At 37.6% G+C, this 24,499-nt stretch overlaps 1 protein-coding gene across 4 annotated transcripts in view; it reads right to left on the bottom strand.

Annotated features, from left to right (window-relative positions):
- Positions 1-782: 782 nt before the first annotated feature.
- Positions 783-24,499, bottom strand: part of LOC115622882 (protein phosphatase 1 regulatory subunit 16A) — a 53,743-nt gene continuing 30,026 nt past the window's right edge. For 3 of the 4 annotated variants that reach the window (XM_030516976.1, XM_030516977.1, XM_030516975.1), the window contains 7 exons: positions 7,006-7,699; positions 4,331-5,036; positions 4,128-4,253; positions 2,773-2,848; positions 2,584-2,704; positions 1,983-2,515; positions 783-1,467 (listed from right to left, as the gene is read on the bottom strand). In XM_030516976.1, the coding sequence (XP_030372836.1) occupies positions 905-1,467; positions 1,983-2,515; positions 2,584-2,704; positions 2,773-2,848; positions 4,128-4,253; positions 4,331-5,036; positions 7,006-7,151 (2,271 nt within the window). In that variant the 5' untranslated portion in view covers positions 7,152-7,699 and the 3' untranslated portion in view covers positions 783-904. The remainder of the gene's footprint in view (positions 1,468-1,982; positions 2,516-2,583; positions 2,705-2,772; positions 2,849-4,127; positions 4,254-4,330; positions 5,037-7,005; positions 7,700-24,499) is intronic. The other variant, XM_030516979.1, reaches the window with a different exon arrangement.

Here is a 24,499-nt window from a genome sequence, read left to right as displayed (position 1 = left end):
GTTTTATTGATAATTGTTCTTGTCTGCTAACTTTCGGCGCGTGCTTGCTTGTTTTTACCGATTTCCTTGCTGCCTTTCACTACAATTTGCTATTTGTATTGCATGTTTTTGTTACATTTAGGTATATAATTGTTTTGATGTAGATTATAAGTGTAATTTGCATAATACTCTGCACGCCTGTCACACAGTAAGCAAATATTTGATAAGAACTAGCAATAAACAAAAGTTCTTAAGGTATACATAAATATTTTGCCTGCACATATAACCTAATAAACTGCTCACATCGACATTTTTTAAACATTAAATTGTATAATTATATATGTATATATATATATATATATCGTATATATAAATTTGTATCGTATATTTGTGTATGTGTATGTGTGTATTTGTATTGTATTTGCTTGATAACCCCTTTCGCAACGGCTTAGGAAAATGCCACGACTTTGAGCCGCTTATCTTAATGCTTTTCAAATTTGTCTATATGAAATAATTATTAGTTCATAGAATTGAACTGCCTACTACAATTTATACAAAACTCTTTTAATTGTTTTTTTTTTTTTTTTAGTTTTTCGACTTTTTCCACTAAGTACTAAAATGCTAAAAAAGACACTTTTTGCTTGCTTCCGATTTGTTGCCAGGCATCAAATTGCTAAATTAGTTCACAAAATTTTCATTCGTTTATCGTTTTAAGATCAAGTTACACAATTTTATTTATGTAGTTAGTATGCCTTTTTATTTCGCTTCAGTTGCCAAAACCCAACCCAACCCCCGTCCCCCTAACGTACATACATATGTATGTACGTATGTACATATTTTGGTAAGCTTAGCGGCTGGCAATTTAAAATCCTTTGTATGTAGTTTAGTGTATAATACCCTGTTGATTCTTTTCTCCCCACCCCCCTTACATGAGTACGCAGCATTTGCGACTCGAGCTTGTACTGTCGCTGACGACATCGCCGGTAATTCCGCTAAATTTGTTGACGTTTCCCGGAACGGAGGCGCCACCTCTTCCGCTGCTGGGTGTACCAATGGCGCTGGCCATATCAAAGTCCAGCAGACTGGAGCTCAGGCCGAGTGGTTGTGTCGAAATTGGTGCAGCACCGTTGTTATTGTTGTTGTTAGTGTTGTTGTTGTTATTATTGTTGTTGTTGTGATTGACCGTAGTGGCGGCTCCTAAAACAGAACCATTAGTTGTGGCATTGTGTTGTGTGTTGTTGGTATGGTTGTTGTGTGTGTGCGTATGTGTGTTGTTGTGCGTGGGTGAGAGTTCAAAATTGTTAAGCACATTAGCGGTGCGCGAAAGCGAGCGTTGTTTTTTCAAATTCGACAAGGTGGCAGCGCTGTAACCATCCATAGCAACATGTTGCTGAAGCTGTTGCTGTTGCAACAGTAAGGCATGTTGTTGCTGCTGCTGCTGATGCTGCTGCTGTTGTTGTTGTTGCTGATGATGCGTGCTGTTCGTGTCTACATGAAGCGTGGGTGGTTGAGTGGTGTTTGATTGTTGTTGTTGGTTGGTGATGTTGTTTTTTTTTTTTGTTTGTTGGTGATGCGAGCGGGCAGACGACACAAAACGGGCGGGCGAAACAAAAACAGAAAAATACGAGCAAATGTTATTTAACTTAGACGTTTTTTTTTCTTTTACACATACACACACAGACGAGTATGTGGGTGCGTGTGTGTGTGTGTAAGCGCGAAAGTTCGAGTTGTTTGAGTTGTGGTTGGCTTGGCTTTGTTTTAAGGAGGGTCGTTAAATAAACATTAAACATTGACATTGGCAAAAACAAGAACAAAAACAAGAACAAGAGACAAAAGCTGTGTGTGAATATGTGTGCGAGAGGGAGAGAGTGTGAGTGTGTTTTGTTGTTGTTGTTGTTGCAGTCAATTTATGCGATAAAAATGCAATCTAAAGCGCTCTACATGAACTAAGCTTAGCCAGAAAGCTGAAGAGCTGGAGAGCAGCGTTTAATCCTTTTACTTACCCACTAAAACGGTCACCTGGACATTAATCTTGCCATTGGCTGCGTCCTTCGACGATTGAATCTGCACAGCCTCGGCACTCGCCGCCGTACCCTTCTCGGACAATATGACAGCCGCAGAGGTGGCGCGTTGCATTTCCCCATTTCCACCGCTCACTTTTCCGCCGCCGGCCAGTTGCAATTGCAGCTCATCGTTCTCACGGCCATCGGGCGGACGGCGCGGTAGATAGGAATGTGTCGTTGTCTGCGTGGTTGTTGTTGTTGCCAATGGGCCTGAGGGCGTTGTGTCCACAGCATCGGCGGATTTCGAATGCGGCAGCAGCTGCATATTATTGTTGTTGCCGCCCGCATGATAGCCATAGCCGTTGTGCAGTTCACCGTTGAGAGCCGACGATGAAGAGGAAGTGGAATTCGTGGCCGCTCCTGTCGTGTCCGTGGCCTCCTGTGCCTGCATACGGAGACGAGCCTCTTCCACGGCGTCTTTTTTGGTTGTAAGCGTCTTGTCGCGCAGGGAGGTGCGACGCACCGATTGGGCTCTGGAATGAAGGCGAAGTATGGGTCGTGTCAGCTGGCCATTTCTGGAAAGGTAGAAGGTATGCCTTACCTGGTATTGTTGCTCTGTGAGCGTCGAACGCGCCTTCGTTGCGCCTCCGCCAGTCGTTTGCTCTCCTGTTCCGTTTTCAGCTGCTCTATGCGTTCCCTAATTTCGGGGTCTTCACAAATGTCTGCAGCGGCATTATTGAAAAACATGATTAAAAACTATACTAATATAAATTCAGAAATCTTTGCCTACCCGAAGGCGTTTCATCATCCTTGTTTTTCACGTTCAAATCAGCACCGCATTGGGCTAGCATCTCTAGGACTTCAAGCTGGAGGTAGAAGTAGATGCAGAGTATTATGTGAAATATTCAAAACTGAATTAGCAAAGTAAATTATTATCTCTTCAACTCCAGTTCAAACTTAGAAACATATGTGTGTATTTGAAACGAGTCTTAAAAACTCAATCATCAGTCCTTGATCCCTTATGGTTTGCGAAATAAAATCGCTACAAAAATAGTTCTTATGAAATGGTTTTGGTAGCATTTAAAGTGCCAGGTTCATGGCCTAGAACAATCTTTAAAAGCAATACATGAAATCCTTACGAGTAAGTTAAATTATTGAAGTGAAGGATCGGCAACCTTTCCTGTGACGGCGGGGTTTCTGTCAATTTTTAGCAGGTTTTATAGGTATTTATAGCAGAGTTTCTAACCATTTTCTAGCTTTTTCTCTCTCTATTTTTAGTGAGTTCTGTAGACATTTTCTGGCAGATTTTTTACCCTTTCTCTAACTCATATTTAATCATTCCAATACAACTTTTAAATTTCAGTTCTAACGCCATTAAAAACAACTATTTAAAAAAAATCAACTCGATCTTGAACAGGTTTCGGAACGTACATACCAAATTTGGTGCCTTTAATTCAAATTCGAAGATCTATGAAGATCAAGCATCGCTTGAACGACTCGTTCTGTATTTGAAATGAAACATATATTTGTGGGATCTGCATTTCTTCTTTTGACCATCATGTTCAAGAGAATGATTCCATAGTATCAATTTCACGTTTTAAAACTCAAAAGAAAGCTTAGTAATAAAAATTGCAATTCATATAATAAAGGCAGACTTGGAGAATCTCTTGAGCGAGAATGCTTTAATTAATTATTTGGCAAAACATGGTCCGCCACTTCACACCTGAAGTGAACAAAAACTGAGGAAACTGAACTCAGGGGAAAGAAACAGTTCAGCGAAAAAAAGCGAAGACAGTTTTATTTGCACGCAAGGCGATGACTTCACTTGCTTGGGATGCGCGTGGAAAAAATTTAATTAGGCATCATTAGTAGGGAGAAAAAAAAGAACAGCGGCAAGTATTTCGCGAACTTATTTAGCGTTTGAGTGAAAGAATAAATGGTCTCATCCGGTAAAAGATTTGCTAAAAATGTTTAAATTGAGTTTCGTGGGTGTGTGAAGAAATAAATGTGGAGCTATTAGGGAACTTTACCAAGAACTCAATTAATATTCTCCCCAATTCTGTTTCTAATGTTCTGACATTGATAAACACTCCCAATATTTAAAGGAAAACCCACAAAAAAATGCCTTTTTGAATTGACACTTACATGACCCCAGCAGGCAGCTGCATGCACTGGTGTCCACAGATCCTTGTCCATAGCATCCACATTGACGTGCTGTTCCAGCAGGAACTCCACCACTCGAACATACCCATTGGCGGCCGCTATGTGCAACTGGAAATAAATGAGAATTCAAATAAAAGTTTAATACGAGTAGAAAAGAAATGTACGAAAAGTAATCGTATGCTTACCGGCGTGGCGCCCTGATAGTCGGGCTCTTCCAAATCGCCACCACTTCGGGCCAGCTCCATCAAATCCCTCAGCATCACACGCTCGGTGGAGGAGCGCGTCTCATCGATGAGCTCCTGCGTCACACCCCGCTGGGCCATCTCGCCCTCAATGAAATCTAGTGTGTTCTCATCATCGCACAGATCGTACGGCATGTTGCCGTCCGTGTTGACAGCCAAAAGATTAGCACCATGCCGTATCAGTATCCGCACAAGCTCCAAGTGTCCGCACGTGGCAGCCGCATGCAGCGGCGTCCACTTATCACTGTCCTGGGCATCCACATTGGCCCCATACTCCAGCAGCAGCCTCAACATGTCCACATTGTTGTCAATGCAACATTGATGCAGAGCCGTCAGGCCATCCTCGTTCGCGGCATCTGGTGTGATGCCGTGCTGCAGAAGCGCCGCCACCTCCTGCATATCGTTGCGCGAGGCCGCCTCCAGCAGGACGACGCTGTTTTCGAAGGATATGTGCCGACGACCGCTGAGCGTGGCGCCACCATTCGCGTGCCTAAAATGGTGTGTGGTGTGGGCCGTGTCGCTGCCGCCATTTAAATGATTGCTGCTCGGGATGCCGCCGCTGCTGCTGCTGCTGTTACCCTTGGCCCGTTGCAGCTTCAGCCACTCCTTCTCCTTCTGGCGCGCCAGCTTCAGCTGCTGGGCACGACGCCTATGGTGATGGATGGAGAGCAGAGATTAGGCCATCAATCAATGTAAACAAAAGACGTGCTGCGGTGCAGCAGGGACGTGTTATCCTGCGAATGTTGCCTGACTTGCAGCGAACAATGAGTCTTAATTTGTCCAGACACCTGCAGGTGCCAGAATCAATGCAAGCAGCACTTGCCGTGTCATACCAGAATGAATTTACATAAATTTTCCTTTGCCTCAGCGAAATTGAACAGAGCACTACTGGAGTTAAATAAAGAGCTGAGTCATAGTCGCATAAGAGCCACCTACAAAGACCTTATTAGAATACGGCCAGATTTGTGCCCTCAAGCCGGATGGACAAAAGTCAAGGGCCCCTATTAGTTTGATAGATTTCTGTCAACCCTAACCAGATGTAAATGATTACAAATCACTCTCAAAAATCAATAGCCGTATGCTGTAGCAGGAAAGGTGAAATTTATTCCACTTCACACCTAAGCCGAACACTTTTTGCAACATATGCAAAAAATGTGGCAAAACATTATTTTATTTATTCCTATTTGGGCGTTCAGCCCGAAAAAATCGTTTCGAGTCTATGGTAAGGTTTTAGAGTAAAAATGTGTGGCCAACATGTCGTATGCGCAACGAACTTGTACAACAAGTTGATTTTTCATCATCTTAGAAGCAAAGATTGCTTTAAATATACTAGTATTTTAGATGCTTGGAGACAATTAGGCTTAATTGAGTAAGTTTGGATAACAGCACACAATTCCAATTAGTCTGCTCATAAAAACACATGGCCGAAGGTGGATTTTGGACACGATTAATTAAGTGCTGCCTAAACCGAATAGGCGTCTCAGACCAAGTTAACAACTTTAGTAAAGTTAAATAAAATATATCAGAGCGCTGTTTTATGGTTTTTAAAAGAGTTGCCTTTACATAAATAAACTTGTTTTTAGATAAAGATGTATGGATATCCCATATATAGCTTTGTTATAGAAAAAACGAGTTTTAAAATTGTTTTAATAAATGCAATGCCTTTACACTTGAGAAGGGTCCTTTTCACATACTAAGAATCCTAATTTGCAAAAAACATATAAAGTGAAGTGGCATTCTCATAAGGACTTCCATTTTTATATACTTATATAGAATAATACATAGAATCCTAATTTGCAAAAAACATATAAAGTGAAGTGGCATTCTCATAAGGACTTCCATTTTTATATACTTATATAGAATAATACATAGATACTCTATATAGCTTAATTACAAAAGAAACATGTTCTTTTTCCTGCCATATTACGTTATTATATTATATTATGGTTGAGAATACTAAGAATCGTAATTCTCATTTTTAACCTACTTTTGTGCTTTCTTGTGCTTTGTTTTTGGTTGCATTTGCACAAATATTATATTTAATTATAATATTGAAGAATTGTTAAGAAACCCGAAATTATGTAGATAAGCATTTTCAAAGAAAGCTAGAAAACTGAATTTTTTCGTCCTGTAAAAGCATTTTATTCTGGAATTATTGTATTTTAATATTAATAACTATTTTTATGTTAATTTATTTGCTTTTTTCATTATGAAAGTTAATCTTTATAATTATTATGCAAGCACGGCATAGGCAGCATAAACGAAACGTGTACCCTGGAAGTATGCTGCGGTTAATTACAAACATGCTCCGAAAACCTAATCAATGGAGCTGCGTAATCTCGAACATATATTTAATAATATATTGTTAAAATGTAAGCAACGGGATGACTTTCATTCAATAAATAAAATATTGTTAAAATGTAAACAACGGGATGGCTTTTATTTTATAAGATTCGAAATGTTGGAACGTTTTGCGCAATTGAAAAGATATCTGAACAAACTCCTTGAGACCCCTATTTGAATTAAGAAATTGTTGACTGATTGCATAACTAACTACTTGTATAATATTAATCATGTTTTAATTATGTGACATTGCTTTTTTCGAACTTTGTACTTACAATCTGGCTAGCTGCAAGCGTTCATGTGTTGGCAAACTTTCCACCGTTTGCATTTCGGCCACCAGATCGGCGTGCTCCATTTTGAGCTGTTTCGTATAGCTGGCATCCTCCTGACTTTTTCGCTGTATTAAAATGCCTTTGATCATTGTTGTGCGATGATGTTTCTTTATATGTTTTGTAGGCTGTGTTGCCGCAGCTACTTATTCCTGCCTCTCTTCGCTTATTTGATATGTTTTGCTTTAAATTTTATTCAATTTGCCGCAGCAATTGACTCGGGGCAGTTGTTCTTTTTGTTGTTGCTGTAGTTGTTGTTATTGTAACCATACGAGTAGTTGTTGCTGCCCTTGTTGTAGTTGCACGTTGTCTGTATGCAAATTGTAATTTGCATCTTTGAATTTGATTTGTCTGCGTCTGGTTGCGGCTGCTTCCCGAACTGCAGTTGCTTTTGTTGCAATTGCTGGTGCTATTGTTATTGTTATTGTAAATAGTTGTAGTTGTAGTTTTTGTTGGGGCCGCTTTTGTTGTTTTCATTTGTGCAGCTGCTGTGCACTTTCAGTTTGCCTCAAGGCGGTCATGGCAGCAGCAGAAACGGCGACGTCAACGTCAACGGCGTCGTGTCCTTCGACTTCACACTGTTTGCTTTTGATTCTGATAGTTTGTTTGCTCACTTTTGAAACTTTTTTGCCAAAAGACGCTGCAAGTGGAAAAGAAGAAGCTTATTTTAAAGATATGTTTGTATTTACTGTACGTTTATTTAATAGTTTAAGTTGGTGCTGAAAAGCATCAAGCACCGCAACGAGTTCGTCTAATTACTTTCATTGAAACAGACGAACAGATTGTTGTGTGCAGCTTTTGAGCTGGAAGTGGGTTTTAAAGAGTAAATAATTTATAATTTTTAATTCTTCAATATCTCTATAGTATATATGTTCTGGATTTCACTTTATAAAACTAATTTTGTACTCATTTTGTAATCACCGAATATTGTGTTCGTAATAATTAATCCAATTCCATTTTTAAAATAGTTGTTTAGTTCAAGTAACAAAAGTTTAAAAAAATATAAAATTAATGGTTTATAATTTTCTGAAAATGTAGAATACTTTTGCTATTTGAAAATTGATGGCTCCAGCCAGCTATGCCCCGATTTACAGCCAAATATTGTCAGGGACATAATGAGTTTCCAAAAATTAAAAAAAAAGTTACTTAAAAATAGTGGATATAAGAGAATAACTTAATTTTAATAATAGGTAATTAGATTACTTAAGGAACAAAAAATAAAAATTAAACTGTCCGCCAACTCAAAGCCATGTGTAATCAGAGATTTGACCGAGAATGGTTATGAGGAGGCGTTAAACTTTAGGGAAATGTTGAATGAAATGTCTCCGAGCTTGTGTTTGCCTCTCGAGAAGAAGTGTTTCCGCAATTTTACACAGTTGCGACCAAAAAGCACAGTTAATGAATCAAGTTCCTTTTCATAGAGAGTTATATTTCATTTTACCGCAGTTGCCACAGAACCAGACGAACACATCAAAAAATTCACTCTATCGGGACCAAATAAACAGTGCGCTGCAGAAGCAGTTCAACTATTCAACTCTTATTTCTATGTACAAGAAAATTAACAGCGAAGCGAGTTCATTAGCTTTGTTTAAATATGCTTTATACCCTTTTTTTTTTTTTTTTGTTATATCTAACATTTATTTAAGATCTGTTAAATTTTATGAGACCTTTGAGATTGGAATCATGCTTCTGCCATTTGAGTTTCAGTGTTTTGAAGAGTATGCGTAAATGCTTTATTTTTAAACTATTGGAAGATGCTTGAGGAGGTTTAAATGCAATTCAATATCATTAAACATTTACAATAGTCTACATTTTCATAGCTAGGTTCTTTATTTATGTTCTCTTCTAATTATAAGTAATTTAGCAGTGAGTCTTTGTGTACCAAAAGCCAGTATTGGACTGATTCTTTATTTAAATAATTTTAGCAAACGCTTCGAAATGGTTTGAAATTTAAAATTTACAAGAAAATACCCTGCACATGTCTCTATTAATCTTTATCTTTCCATTTCAAGGTAGTCCGGTGTATTACTTTTAATTATTAATTTACTTTTTTCTTTTATTAGGTGTTCAGTTCACATATAAATATCTACTGTAGTCCCAAAAAAACTGTGCCTGAAACTTCAGTTAGTTTGTATTTCGACGCTCATTGTTAATAGCTTTCTTAAAAAAGGTGTTTAATTTAACATTTTTTAAATAAAATTTAGCGGCGATTTTACTTAGGTCTTCTAGAAAATAAATACATCGATTTTATTTTATTTTAATAAAATATTCATATTTTAAATCAATCATATTATTAAAAAGTGGAAGTGAAAACAGAAGCAGAATTCCGAGCTCGACCGAAACAGACAAATATATTTAGTTTAGGGAGCACTATTGGCTCAAAAATTGCAGTTCCTATTTAACGAATCGAACCACTTGGATTTCTTCTTTTTAAACGCATCTCAGACACATTGGTGTTAAGAGTCAAATGTTGAAGGCAGGCACTGATTAATGTTGGCATCAAATTGTGCGCCAGTCTATTAAGTTGCACAGTTGCGCATTTTGCCGCCCCCATAGTCAGTCAGACAGCCAATTGAGCTAATGGTTCAGCTATCACACATACGCCCCGTTGCCAATGCCAATGGCAGCGTTGTTGCATTTTATGGCTGGCATTGGTTTGGCTTTGGGGGGGTTTTTGTTAGCCTTTTTTGTCGGACGGTCGGATCGGATGGGTGCGTTCAAGTGTAAAAAGAAGGCGAAGTGGTTGGATGACGCATCTGGTGCAAACGAACCTAGTCCTGCGTCCCGCCTTGCACGTCCTTTGCCTGGCTGGCATTGAAAACGGTTGGCGCATGTTACGCATTGATAGTTTAATGCCTTAAATAAGTTTTAGCTGCTTAGTTGGCAGACCGACATGGACAGCTTGCTCTTATGTGAGTTTCAGCCACTTATGAACTGTTATACACATACGATAGTTCCAGTCCAGTCCTTGTTGCTGCAGCAGTGAGTCAGAGCTTGTGAGCAATATGTGTGTAAATGGAATTTTAAAACAGACGCCTGTGGCCATATGGTATGCACAGAAAGTTTGAAAGACTCTGCCACAGCGTTTGCCAGACTCCAAGTCTCTCATTTCTTATGCCCTCTTTGTGTGCAACTAGGCTAATAGAGAAGAGCTCTGTGTGCTAACATATGAGTGGTGCAGTCCAAAAGCTGCTGGAATGCGCCATTTTATTGGGTGTTGGTGCAGCATGTTGAAGGAACGAACACAGAAAATCGAATTAGCCAGAAACTGCTGATTCCATTGCATTATCATATATTTGCATATATGCACAAATAAGGAACTCGACGTCAAAAGTTTGGAAAATCGAAAGTAGTAGTTCCATCTAAATTTTTTTTTTTGAAGGTAACATGACGGTTTTCATTCCACAACTATTTCTGGCATTTCTCAAAAGTTAAAGGGCTTTTACTAAATATGCAAATTCAATAACATAAATAAACATATGAAAAATAGTTAAAAAGAGAGTGGTTGTTGGATGCATTATGGCCATTAAAGTCTAATAAAGATCACGCTCTCTTTCTTTTATTAACTGAGTACTATAGTTTAATTATTTATAATAAATAATAAACATATGAAAAATTATTTAATAAATCTACATATAATTTAACTTAATTGTAATGCAGTTCTAATGACCTTCCCGGTGCTTATAGTGCTTATCTTATTTACCATTCAACCAGTAGCAGATATTCTAAGCAAAAATTTTGCTAGAGACCAAAATATGATTTTAAAAAAGAAAAAAGTGTATTTTTTATCCTTGGGAATATGTTGTGTTTCAGGTTGTGTAATTGTGTGTTGATTTGTATGTGTCTCATGCATTATTCAATTATGTTGCTAAACTATTATTTTGAATGCCCTGCTTGCTAGATACTTATCAAAAACATAATTCATACATATATCCTTCGGGTACAGGGTATATAAATATCCCATTCTCCCTAGAACTAATAATAACTGCAAACAAATATATATATATATATATATATATATCAAATTGATATGCCAATTATGTTCTTAAATACCATTCAATCAGAGTTAAAATCGTATTTTTATTGATGAAGTAAACATAAGTAGCAGTGTCAATAAAATTTAAAGCTCGATTTAAATCTGAAACAGCACACGCATGTATGTATATATTATATATAGCATGCATATCAATGCATATATGTACTTATTTTCCATGAACTTGTGCGGACGCACAAGTTGTGAATAACGGTTGAGCGAGCAACTGGGGAAAATTTTGTTTCATAAATTAATAAATAAATGATGAACAACAAAAACACTCAAGTTTCGTTGGAAGTGTAAAAAAGAAAATGCCATTCATAGCAAGGATCACTGAAAGACAAATTAAAATTGCCACTTAATAGCAATTTGGATGTTTAAACGTGAATAAAGAAAAGTCTTTTTTCAAAATGCTTTGCTTGTAAGTCGCTTTGCTTTGCTAAATTATTCTGTCTCTTCAATACTTAGTTGGGATTTCCACTTGCAACTTATCGAGCGTCGCATACAATTTAGTTCGGCACAACTCAAATGGTAGTAGCTCCCCTTTCTCATTTGGACAACTCATCGACATCATTTACTTAAAGCTACCAAATTGCAACAATCCGCCCCTTCCTTCTCTCCGGCATGGCACCAATTGCTGCGCACATATTTGGTCGGTCAAACCCCAAAACAAACTGGCACCTGGGGGCTTTCCTCTTCTTTTCTTTTTTTTTTTATGTATTAGCTCTTGATCGAGAGGCGCGCTGCGATGGCAAAGGGAAAAGCAAAGCAAAGCATGGCGCAGGGCAGACAATCAGCACTCGAATTTAATTTGCATGGCCTGTGCCCGCACGGACGAATTGCGCCTCAGCTGGGCGCTCAATTCAGCTCCACACAACACAGTTCTGCTCAGCTCGACTCGGTTGGGCTAGGCTGGGTTGGGCTCGACTCACGTGCTCTGGATTTATTTGATTTTCATTTCATTTTTCGGGCCGTGCGGCGTCCCATGCGGATACTGACTGACATACAAACACTCACACTCACACGAACACGAGCACACATACACACACACACAGACAAAGCAAGGCATATGCAGGACAACTAAAAGCAACAGCAACTATAATTTTCACAGCACAGCTGGCGCTGCATTGCCGTGGCACACTTTTGGGCGCCAGCAACAGACCCAAAACAACAAAGTTGAAAGTCACACACACACACACACACACACACATTGAAAAGAGTTAGAGGTGGGCGTTGGACGTGATTATAAGAGCGCTAATCTATAGCTGAATATGATTAGCATACCATTAGCAATACACACGCTAATTTAAACATTAATAGATATTAGATATTTTAGAGACCAATTGGAACAGCCAAAATACTACAAAAATCTTTATGTTTTTATTTATTTAAGCTTAACGGTGTCTTATGCTCAGTGTTTCCACACAAATGTGTATAATTCTAGAGCCTAAAATTAAAGTCTAAAACTCTGTGTAAAGGATGCCTCGTTTAGTTACATAGCTACACTTGAAATGATTATCGTTTACTTAACAGCAGCAGATAGCGTGTTCTCTTGCTTATTTGTCGGCAAATTATTCTGACCCCATACTTCATGCGAATATACATTTTCCATTGAAAACAACTACCGAAATCTTTTGTCAGCGAAATTTCCGGCTGACAAAATGTGTGGAAAATACATATCACAAGAACGTGCCAGAGATATTGATTTTTCGCTTGCTGTGTAAAACACTAATTGCCGAAATAGTTTCACTTTATTTTACTTAACTTTTATTTGTTTAATATTTAATGGGCTAACATCATTCAGGATGTCTTTAATGAACTTTACGCGCGAGCAACGATTATAAGCTGTGAACATTCATTTCAAATATCAGCGATTTATTCATTCGCAGAAAAATTGAAAAGCATATGCAAGTAGCGAAAGACTATTAGAACCATAGACACCATTATGTTTCGAAAAAGAACCTAATTATTAATTCATTAATATAAATTTCCTTCTTTTAAATGCCTACAATATTCAACTGGGGAAAGGATTAAGGCCGCATTTTAGTTTTAACGTCAAGTTTTCCTTTTTTACTGCAAAATTGTTAGTATTACAATTTACAGATTCAATTCCAATCAAAAAACATCCATTTTATACTGTGTTCAAGCAGGTTTTATTTTTATCCCACACATATAAACGTTTTACGGAATAACACAAAAGCATACTTTAAAACGTACCTTAAGTTCAGGTTTCAAACATTTCGCATTAAATATATTCAGAACAGTCTACAACAGATTGATGTAAGTTAATGTAATAATAACAAAAAAATTAATTATATAGAAAAAAAATTGAGAACAGTCTGCAACTGATTTGTTGATCAAAAATTTGAGGACTGAAAAAAGTAGTTCTTGGCAGAAAATCATTTGAGCGCGGATGCTGATAAGACTGCGAATTTATTTAATTATTTATTATTTGTTTATTAACATAACGGGCTGTTGATACAAGTTAAAATAACATTAAAATTAGCTCCTAATTAAAATTTATTTGAATATATACTTATTTATATTGTTATATATAAAGATGATGTAATATAATATAATCTTTCAACTGGAAAGCTAAGAAAGCCATCAACATAACTGTACTTTAATGTCTACCAACGCCTTCGATTCATGCCCCGGTTCACAGCCAAATGTTATCAAAGACATTATAGACCTAACAGAAAATGGTAGAGGAAATTTAATTTGAATTAAGAGCCAATTATAATAATGAACAAAAGGAGATAAAGGAAAATCTGCAACCAGATGGGGAATATTTGATAACATTTTATCATTATCAATGCAATGTTCTGATAGGCCAGTTCCAGTTCGAACTGGAGCAACATAGTATATGATTTAATAAAATTATAAGTATAAGATATATCCAAGCAAGACGTAGAACTGACTTTTTAAGATTGCATTTTGTACTAGCTTAATCTGACATATTGGTAGCAGAATACTAGTTTAATAGAGTGTATATACATTTTCGATTAAAAATAAAAAATGGACCTTTGATCTAGTCACGCAGTCATCTTTGAAAAAGGTTAACTCACTGGTGCCAGGGCATGTGGAGCTCGCTTCAGTGCCTCGCACGGCCTCGCTCGCCAGTTTCTGCTATTGCCTCTGCCACTTGGCAATGCTTAGACTAACATCCTTAGTATGCCTGGGCCGTTGTTCGAGGTTCTGAGATCTGAGCCACAGTCGTAACCGTAGCCGTAGCCGTAGCCAGAGCTAAACCTGAAGCCAGAGCCTGGGTCTGTTGCGTGCTAATGCACTCGGTGGAAGCACATAATTCGCTGCCCTCGAGCACGATGAGCGCAACACTCGTAAGGCAACTGAACAGCAGGCCAACCGGTAGTGGCACTCATTAGGTGCTAGCCAGCCAACCCCAACCTCCCCTCACCCGCTCACCCCCCTCGCCATCCAAAAGTTCCGCATATGCATCATGCGCCCTTGTTGAGGTGTTGCCCTCTGTTGTGGCTTGCTCTACTTCTCCTCATTGTTGTTGTTGTTGTTGTTGTACTTGTCGTTGTTATTGTTGTACATTGCGCCTGCCGAGTGTCATTAATTTTGCCACCACTGCTGTTGCTCTTCAGGTCTCAGTCCCCGCTCTCATCATTGTCATCATCGTCATCGTCGGCGGTTTTTAACTTGCCTTGATGTTGCCCGCCAAGTGGCCGGGGCCAACAACTAAGACGATGGCTCTGACAAACTGAGCCACTTAGTTAAATTTGCTTTAAGAGTTTTGACTTTTTCTTTTCGTTTGTCTTTGCTCTTTGGCGACAATTCTCCCCACCACCCAACCCCCCGGCGGCGCAAATTTAAACGAGCAATACGTAACTGGCAAAAAGGCTTTTATCTTATCGCCTGCCTAGGCGTACTGGTCTACTATATATGTATGCGGCCAAGTTTTGTGGCATAAATTATTGTCCAGCTGCTATCATAAAATAAGTAATAGTTGTAAAATAAAACTAAGCTGTGGAATAATAACAAGTATAGTAGGGCTGCTTTAAAACAATAAAACAGAATTAAATATGTGCACATTTTAAAAAAGGGGAAGGACTGTGACTGTGATTCAACCAACTCCGAAAGAGGCAGGGAGACGCAGAGAGGCAGAGAGGAGTGATGGCGAAGGTGACATAAAAGAGCAGAAATAAGTTTGACGCTGGTTTGTTTAGGGGTGTGTGCAAGATAAGAACACGCATACGCCCTGTTGTACGGTCGTCTGACCGACCGACTGACTGCCTGTCTGGCTGTCTATTTAACTGCCTATTTCTGTTTCTCGTGCTGTTCGTATTGTGGCTGTTGATATCAGTAGCCGTGGCAGTGGCAGTATAATTCGATATGCTCTGCTGATTACCGCTTAGTTTTGAGTTGTTTTTAGGGCTAACGTGAAGCTTTTATTTATTATGCCAATCTTTGAAGAAGAGTTGTTATTTCCGTATAAATAGGCAGCATTAAGAATTTCAATTGGTTGGATATACTGAGAAGGAAGAAGTGTAAGTGCTGTGTTGGAAAGAACAGGATATAATAGCACATATTCTGCTAAGTAATGTCCGGCAAACGCAGAATATAAAAGTTTTCAAATAAGAGCATATAGTTTTTGCAAGTGATGGAATAATGAAGCTCTATAAAACGGCTTTTAAACAATCCTATTTATTTTTAGGATCTTAAGATATTTAAAAAAAGAATTCTGAAAACTTCAAGCCAAATAACCTACAAGCTAAAATAGTGAAATTTCAAAAGTAATTAGATTTCATAACCTTTGACCTTCAACTGAAATGTATGCTTTCGATTCGATATTAAACAGGAAGTCTATCTTCATTGGTTTATTAAGAGTTTTAAGCCACGTGCTGATCCTCTGGAATCTTATGGCTCAATTTCTACTAATAACAAAATGACCGATACAAAAAATTCCAAAAATTCCGATAACAACATTTTGAATAGACCATTTTTAACATAGCAACTAAATGAGGCAAAAAAGAACGTACAAATCACTTTGAAGTAACACTTCTGAACAAGTTTGCAATGCATTAGGCATGCGGAATAATTTATATTTTGCAAACACTCTAATTTTTCTGACATTTTGTTGCTGCCGGTCAGTTAACCTTTAGGCCCGAATTACACTACAAACTCACCCAGATTTGTTGTTTGGTCGCCTTGACAGGCGATTGACATTGAAAACAGTTTCCTTTGAATATTTTCTTCTCGGTCTTAGCTGATTTATCAACCTGTTTTACAAGCCATTGAACAAGCAATTCAAAACATTTTCAATGTCACTTTTTTAAGTAAATTTCTTGCTTTATGTGCAGCAAGAGAATCTGCCCTTATTGCAAAACAGCTCAGAGTGTTTTTTTAATAAAAGCTTTTTGCTTTGTTGCATTCTGGAATTCATAAATTTCACCAGAGCTTTATGACTTATGCGTACGTATCCAGGAAATTTGTGTAGCTGCGCTCGTTATATACGAATGCCTGTAATGCTTTAATCACACGACCACACAACAACAATAAACCCCCCTTTAAGACGCCCACGGTGGATGTCTGCGTGCCTTCGGCCCTAGATGATGTGGTCATCATTTTGTGTTGAACAATGCCGGCAACTTGCCACGCAAACAATTTGGCAAGAGCTTTTGCTTTGACTGGCCATGCGGCATCTTTCAAAATTTAGCGCGTCATCAAGGCTGCACGCTCAATCAAGTTGCTGATGACACATGTAAGCGGCGTAGACAGACACCCATTTCTTCTTCTTCATCATGGATTTAGAGTAGGGGGGTGGAGGTTAGGAATACAATCAACTCGCAATTGCTTTCGCGGCCTGTTAGGCAACAGGACCAACACGCCCACCAACTCATCAGCTTTAACGCTGAGCGCTGACTATGTTGTTGACGTTGACGGCATCATCGGACAATGAGTCTCTGTGGAGGAGATACTCCATCCCCCCCCATCTGGTGTGGAGGAGGTCTTGCAGCTTCTCTTATCTCTGGCTTTGTATAGTTGCTCTTATCCCAGCTTATGTTGTACCCACCATTTGTGTCATTTCGCACATAAACATGCACACTTATGTAATGCGGAAAGAGTGTAGCTTTAACCCCAGAATAAGCAGCTTAATGAATGAATTTTTCAACTTAACAGTTCATTTCAGCTTCCACACCTTATTTCTTATTTCATATCCACGTTGTTACACCCTTTACAAATGGAGCATCTGTACTCATTAAGTATGCCAGTGAGATATGGCTGACACTTTACTAGTGAAAAAATGTCGCCCTTAAAATATTATCCTATTTTATGTTCTTCTATGGAACCTATTTCCTACACGTCAGAGCTAGAGCATCAGTTGTCTGCATGACAGATGTCTTCACGTCAGATGTCTGCGTGACAGATGTCTACGCACCAACAACCAGCAATAGCCGGGAAAGATTGCTAAATGGCGCCAACGCACTTTATTTCCAATTCCTATACATTTCTCGAGTGATTCGCAAAGAGAGGCCCTTTGGCCTGCTCATGACAGTTTAGTGATATTTCTATATGTTCTCGATGGGTGTCGGATCGTTTTCAAAATTTCAAATTTCTGCCAAAAATTTCCACCTGGTAGTTTCTCGAGTACACGGCCGTGAATAATAATATGCATCTTTTTAAAAGTTTCCTCAATTTTTTGTCGGCATTACAAACAGTTCTTTAGGCATTTTCTGACTTATTCTTTGTATAAGTATGTCGGTCACATTTTTTAATAAGTATGCCAATATTAATTACCAGAGCAAAAATTCCGTCTCTGATGAGTTGATGAGTATATAGTATGACTGAGGTCCGTGTTACATATATGTACGTGTATATGCGTATTTTTAATTCCTCCTTTTTATACATATAGTACACTCGTTCCTATTAATAATGAGCCTCCACTTTTTAAACAAAAAACCCAGCATACTTTTTTAAAATGTTGTTTCTGTAAAAGTTCAGTGGTAATTAGTTTCGGGTTTTCAATTAACATGCTTTACGCGAACTTTTTAAAGTTTATTTTAATTGAAAAGTAATATAACCGGACCACTTTTTTTACAAAATTGATTTTGTTTAGTTACAGCTGTTCTTTGAATTTGTAAACTAATTTTGAACTGAAAAATAATAATACAAACATTTCTTTTTTTGGACTGCAATATTTAAGAGATCAGGGCCTTTTTATATATATATATATTTTTTTTAACTAGTACTCCCTTTACTCATAGTATATGAAAAATAGGAGGAAAATGAATGTTATTTGGTTATAGCTGTTCTTTGAGTTTGTAAACTAATTTTAAACTGTAAAAAAAACTAAAAACACGTGTTGTTTTTTTTTTAACCAAAACACCCAGCAGCTGTTAAACGTATGAGAAGTTCGAGGAAAATTTATGTTATTTAGTTATAGCAGTACTTTGATTTTTTGAACTAATTTTAAACTGAATCTTTACTCTAAAATTTTTTTTTGATTGTAATATTTAAGAGAAAAATTAAATTTTATATACATTTTTCTTTTGTTAAATCTATGTAGTACACACTTAACTGGTAAGCGTATGAGAAGCTCCTTATTAATTACAGCTGTTCTTTAAATTTAAAACCAATTTTAACTGAAGCATAACTAACTAACTAAAAACATGTATTTTGTTGGAATGCAATTTTCAAGGGAACAGACAATTTTTATATATATTTTTTTTATTAAAACTTGTACCAGCCCTAACTATTTTACATATGAAAAGTTCGAGGCAAATTTTTGGCCTTTAGATACAGCTGTTCTTTGAATATGTAAACAATTTTAAACGGAAAAATAAATACAATACAATTGCAATTTTCAAGAGAACCGATCCTTTTATGCTTATTATTTTTTTTGTAAGCGTATGAGAAGTTCGAGGAATTTAAGGGCAACTCATTAAGAGCTTGTTGTTGACCTTCTTGTTGTTGTTGGCCGTGTCCTTACACGCCACTTTAGCGCCACCTAGCGTATCATTCAATTGTTTGCGTATTGGTTTTAATTGCTTTTCGCCCTCACATTATTACAGCATGGCCATTCATTAATATTGTTGCTGGCCTTTTGTTGATCATTTATTTATATTTACACGTCGAGCGCTGACAACTGACGCTGACGGAGGCTGATGGCCTGTGGCTTATTTTCATTTCGCTGGACCGCCCACTGGCTACTGAGCAACTGAGCGCCGTTGCGTGAATGAAGTGGGGGGCAGGAGATGGAGGGCAGGAGATGGTGCGCTGCGGTGCGGTGGTGCGACGTGGATGGTTTACGTGTCTTTTTTTTTTAAATTGCTGCAGCCGTTGGCTGCGGCTGTGGCTGCTGCCTGTGCGTGCCGCTGGCTGGCTGGCTGGTTGGCTGGCTGGGAGGCTGGCTAGCTGCCCTTTTGTTAATGTGTGTGAATGAGGATACCATCATCCTCAGCTGGTGTGGCACCAAAAAGGAAAATTGTGTCGTCGACGTAGTTGGAGCAACTTTTTCTTTTTGTTCTGCTGTTTTTGTGTTTTTATTTTTATGAGCAGGTGAAATATTTTTAATTAAAAAATCTTTTATTTAAGCCAAGTGTCGTGAGACTCGCAGACAAGGGGCTACAAATAAAGTGCATTACATTTTACTTTTGCAGACATCTTATGTGGCATTAACTTCACAATATTTGGTTGCTGCTGTCGACGCTTTTAAAGTCACCAACAGACACGCACAACAATCTCAAACCCCTCATACCCAGCAATGGGTGTTTAGGCGCCCACTTTTAAACAAGGTTAGCAGCGCATATGTGACACACACACATCACACACACACACACACTCACACACACACTGATACCAAAAACTTGCCACTTGCTTTTGTAGCTGTTTGTGTCGCTCCTGCTGCTGCTGCTGTTGCTGTTTACGGCATTTTCGGTCATTTGCAACGTGCGCCATTTTGTGGCGTTGTATGTGTGGAAAATGTATTACTAAATATACATTTGTGTGTGTGTGTGTGTGTATATAGTATGTTTCCATTCTGCACTGTATTTGGCGAAATGGTGTCAAACGGATATGCATGTTGATTTAATTTGCACCTCCATTTAAACGCTCGGAGCTCCGTCCGTACACGACCAACCTGCGCAAGTGAATTATATTCAGTGCCCCGATTGCCAACGGGCCAGTAAATTAGACGGGGCCATAAGGTCGTCCATTCCACCTCACTGTTTCTCTGTGTGTGTGTGTGTCTGTGTGTGTATATAGTATGTATATATACTTGTATGTGTTTGTCTGGCATATATTAAGCTACGTAAGAGGGCTAGTTATGAACTTTATTAAATAAATGTGGGTACATTGAATTATCCCAGGGGGCTAAACACGGCAAAACAAACAAAACTTGTATCTCGACATACCCTTTAAGGGTTCTGAAATGTATGCTCTTAATTTGTTTCATTTGTTTGTTTTCATTTCTCATTTTTCATCTAAATCATTAAACCAATTGCACTTGATCCTTACGAAAAAATGTCTTATAAAGTAAAACGTTTATAAAATAAATGCAAATGCTTAACTGATGTACATTTGGGTTAGATAGAATATTTAGAACTGTGATTTCAAATAGTTAAACTATTGCAAATATCTTTTGAGTATAGTTAATATGATTATTAATAATAATAAGCCATCTAGTCAGAGCTTGTGAATGAGGAAACTTTTTTTGGATAACAAAAAGACAAAATATTATAATAATTACGGGACCTACGAGAAATTGCGATAAAAGACGAAATCGTTCTGTCTGGGAACTGAAGAGCTGCTTGTTTTAGAAAAGCAAAATCTATTAGTATAGTGTGGTAGATACTAGTATAAGCTCAAGAATTTTAATACTCTTTAAATAATTGAGTAAAAAGTTTAGAAAACCTATAAATTCTAAATCAAAATAATGAATCAATTTAAAAACAACATTATATTCTTGAGGTATGCCACAAATATGGATCGTTATTGGAGGTAACTAAGTAGTCTTGTAAAGAGATGGATAGATCAAGCAGGTCAAATAAATAAACTTCGCTGTAATTCACTCTGAGTACAAAAGCGAAGAATTATTTTAGTAAAATAAAGTTGCACTAGCAGAATAAAGTGTAAAGAAGAGATCATATTAACATTCCTTCTATCAGTAAAAGTGACTCTAAGAGTTGGAAAGAGCGCGGAGAAAAGAAACTGCAATTCCGCAAATTATATTGGCATATAATTGAAATCATATTACATTTACAGCGTCTGTATTTTGGGGCTAATAAGCTTGAAATGACACCCCGACCTTAATTGGTAATAATGTCATTAGACCGCATTGAATTGTCGTGGAGACTAATTTTTTAAAATTGCGCTCCAGTGCTTTCACAAAGAGCATTAGGACGTCGTTGGCGTTGTGGGCTGTGGGCACTCGCTTTCATTTTAATATATGGCTTGTGGCAAAATCAACGCCAGCTAATTGCGCGATTTTTATCGCCCGAGACAATGAGGGCAGGTCGCTTGGGTGGCACAAAAACAAAGTTTGTCCAAGGATTTGACGCAACGACTGGACGCGACTCATTTGTGTGATTAATTAAATTCTATAAAATGCTGGCTGGTCCGAATGGTCAAACGATTTATCTGGTCTCACGTATAATGCCCGACACGGACACGCAGCGTATGCGTAATCTTGTATTTATTGATGCCGACCAACGCTGCGTATGAGTAATGTACTACATTTTCGTACTCTGTGCGAGCTTATTATGTGCGGTTGACCGGGCGACTGAAGCGAATGAAGAGAGTTCATATAAATGCTCAGACTGCTGGTCGTAAATGCCAAACAGAGGCTTGGCCGCATCGCCATGGACTAGGCAGAGCCGCCCACACACACACGACCACAGATTCGTAATAAAAATAAAATAAAATTAAAAAAACACGGAAAACAGTTGCCGGCGTTGTGAGGATATATGGAGAATGGTCACGGCACGTGTTGGAATGCCGCTATTTATTTATTTAGTGGCTTAATAATTGGACACGTGATCTTATAAATATTATGAGCGGTTCATTTGTTCTCTCGCTCACATGCTCCACTTGCTGCCTCCTCGCACCGGTAGGGCTTATGAACAGCGGCCTCAAAAAGGCATTTAAGCACGTAATTGGCTTTTAAGTACGTACAACCTAACAAATTCCTGTGTGCGTGTGCCGGCGAGCCAGCTACTGTGTTTATATATAGAGAGAGCGACTGCGACTGCGGCACAAAAAGGGTTTAGGACAGCTTATTGGAGCCTAAAGTCTACTTGCACAGAAAACAGAGTAACATCCTTTGGCACGCGCAGTCAATGGCAAACAACGAGCTGCTCTGGACTCGGCTGGGCTGGGCTGGTCTGAGAATAGACTTTGGATTGGAGGCACCGTGCACACAAAGGTGACTTCACTTTAGAGCTCTCCAGTTGTCTATTAAGTTGATTGAATTGCTACGCTTTTAGTTTGAGCAACAACATTGGTTCCTGCCCTACGTTTTTCCACACATGTTGGAGTAAAGCTTGACTCTTATCATACTTATTGCCTGCCAGTGTGTAAAAAACATATATTTATTCTTTTGCAGAGCAGATAATCCACAATTAAGGTTCATTTCGATAAAGAAATATTATTAGCAAACACTTTTTAAGAATTCCCAATCCATATATTGCCTTTGACAATAAAGGATTTTGTTATTAAATTTCAATGATGCATCATCATATGTTTGCTTTTGTATATAATTTGTAAAAAATATATTTTTGAAAAGCAAACAAAAATTGGAGTATGTACTCCGTATTATACTTATTGCCTGCCAGTGCGTAAAAAAGCATATATTGATTCTTTTGGAGAGCAGATAATAAGATACATATTAACTTTGAAATGGGAGTTCACAACTGATGCAATAAAGCATTTTTAATTTAAAGTCCAACGATGTGTGTATGATTTAAATATATGTACTTGTATAAACGTATTGTATATAATTTGTAAAAAATATATTTTTGAAAAGCAAACAAAAATTGGAGTATGTACGATTAATTAATGTATTAATTATTATATAATTATTAATTATTATATTATTAATTATTATTATTATTTTTAAGAATTTACAATCCATATATTGGCCCTTGACAATAAAGGATTTTATTATTAAATTTTAACGATGCCTCATTGTTGAGAATACACATTTACTTCTCATCAGCCTGTTTTTTTAAACCATTATTTTATTATATTTGCTTTTATAAAGGTATAGTAAAAAATTGGTACAAAATACACTTTTGCAAAGCAAACAAAAAAGGTTTGTTTTTAATTTCCAGAAATATCATCAAGAGCTACGAGCAAGAAATTAAATTTTAAGATGCTGCAGACAATTTAACGCTTCACTATTTTTTTCTATTTCCAGCGCTATAAATGCATTGTTTATATGGTAGAATGCGATTTATTATTAACTGAAGCGTTCATTTTGAAGACCAATTTATTAAGCTGCGTAAGCTTTTTTCAAATCTTGGTATCATATTCTGTGCAGATCATGGCACTTCTGAAAGATATTATGGAAGTTTTTTAAAATTAAAAAAAAAATAATAATAATAATATCAAACTTAATTTTAAAAGAGAAATTGATTTCAATTAGCGTTCAGTAACAACATCCTGATTGGAAAAAATTAAGTTTAAAGGGCACATTTCATTAAAAACTTTATCAACAAAATATTTTTTTGTAAATCTTTAATTCAAGATCTGTCCTAGTTAGGAAAACTATTAAATTGTATGATATACGCCTTGAAATTTTTCAATTTTTTCAAAAATAAATCTTTAAAAGAAATTGAAGCAAGCCACATCTACAGGGTTTCTATATGACTGATTCGAAATTAAATTAAAGAGCTATTCGACAACTTCATAACCGGACTAAGAATTCAAAGAATGAGGTCAGGTCGTTCCAAGCAACTTGTTGGTCTTCCACTCTACCAACTGCAATGCACATTTGGGAATAGTTGCTCTGCTCTGCTGGAGAAGGAAACTAACAGTGCTTGTCAACCAAATGCATTTTATAAATTTTAAAATTCGAAAAACTGTCAATCAGTGCTGTTCGACATGGAAGTCGTTACTGTGCCCCATGTGTGGGTGAGTTGCTTGTGCGGTTGTCAACGTGGGTCTCAAGTGTGTGATGTCAAGTATTTCCATGTGCGTTGTCGTTCAGTTCCGTCAATTCTGATGAAAAGCAATTTCAGCAAATGTCCTATTCGATAATCCTTCGGCGTGGCTGGAATCCTACTTCCCTTCTTTACCAATATGTCACTCAAGTAGAGGCACTTGGCTGTATCTCTAATTTCCGAACGTAAAAACCGTATTGCAAATTAAATGTTTTTTTCTTGCCACACGTACATATAAACGAGTTTGTTGAAGCACTTGGTCTCGATTGCTGTAGCAACC

This window comes from Scaptodrosophila lebanonensis, unplaced genomic scaffold, assembly GCF_003285725.1.
Source record: "Scaptodrosophila lebanonensis strain 11010-0011.00,11010-0021.00 unplaced genomic scaffold, SlebRS2 tig00000043-arrow-pilon, whole genome shotgun sequence".
Classification (NCBI taxonomy): domain Eukaryota; kingdom Metazoa; phylum Arthropoda; class Insecta; order Diptera; family Drosophilidae; genus Scaptodrosophila; species Scaptodrosophila lebanonensis.
The sequence above is the reverse complement of the archived record's forward strand: the minus strand, read 5'-3'. Positions and strand labels throughout refer to the sequence as shown.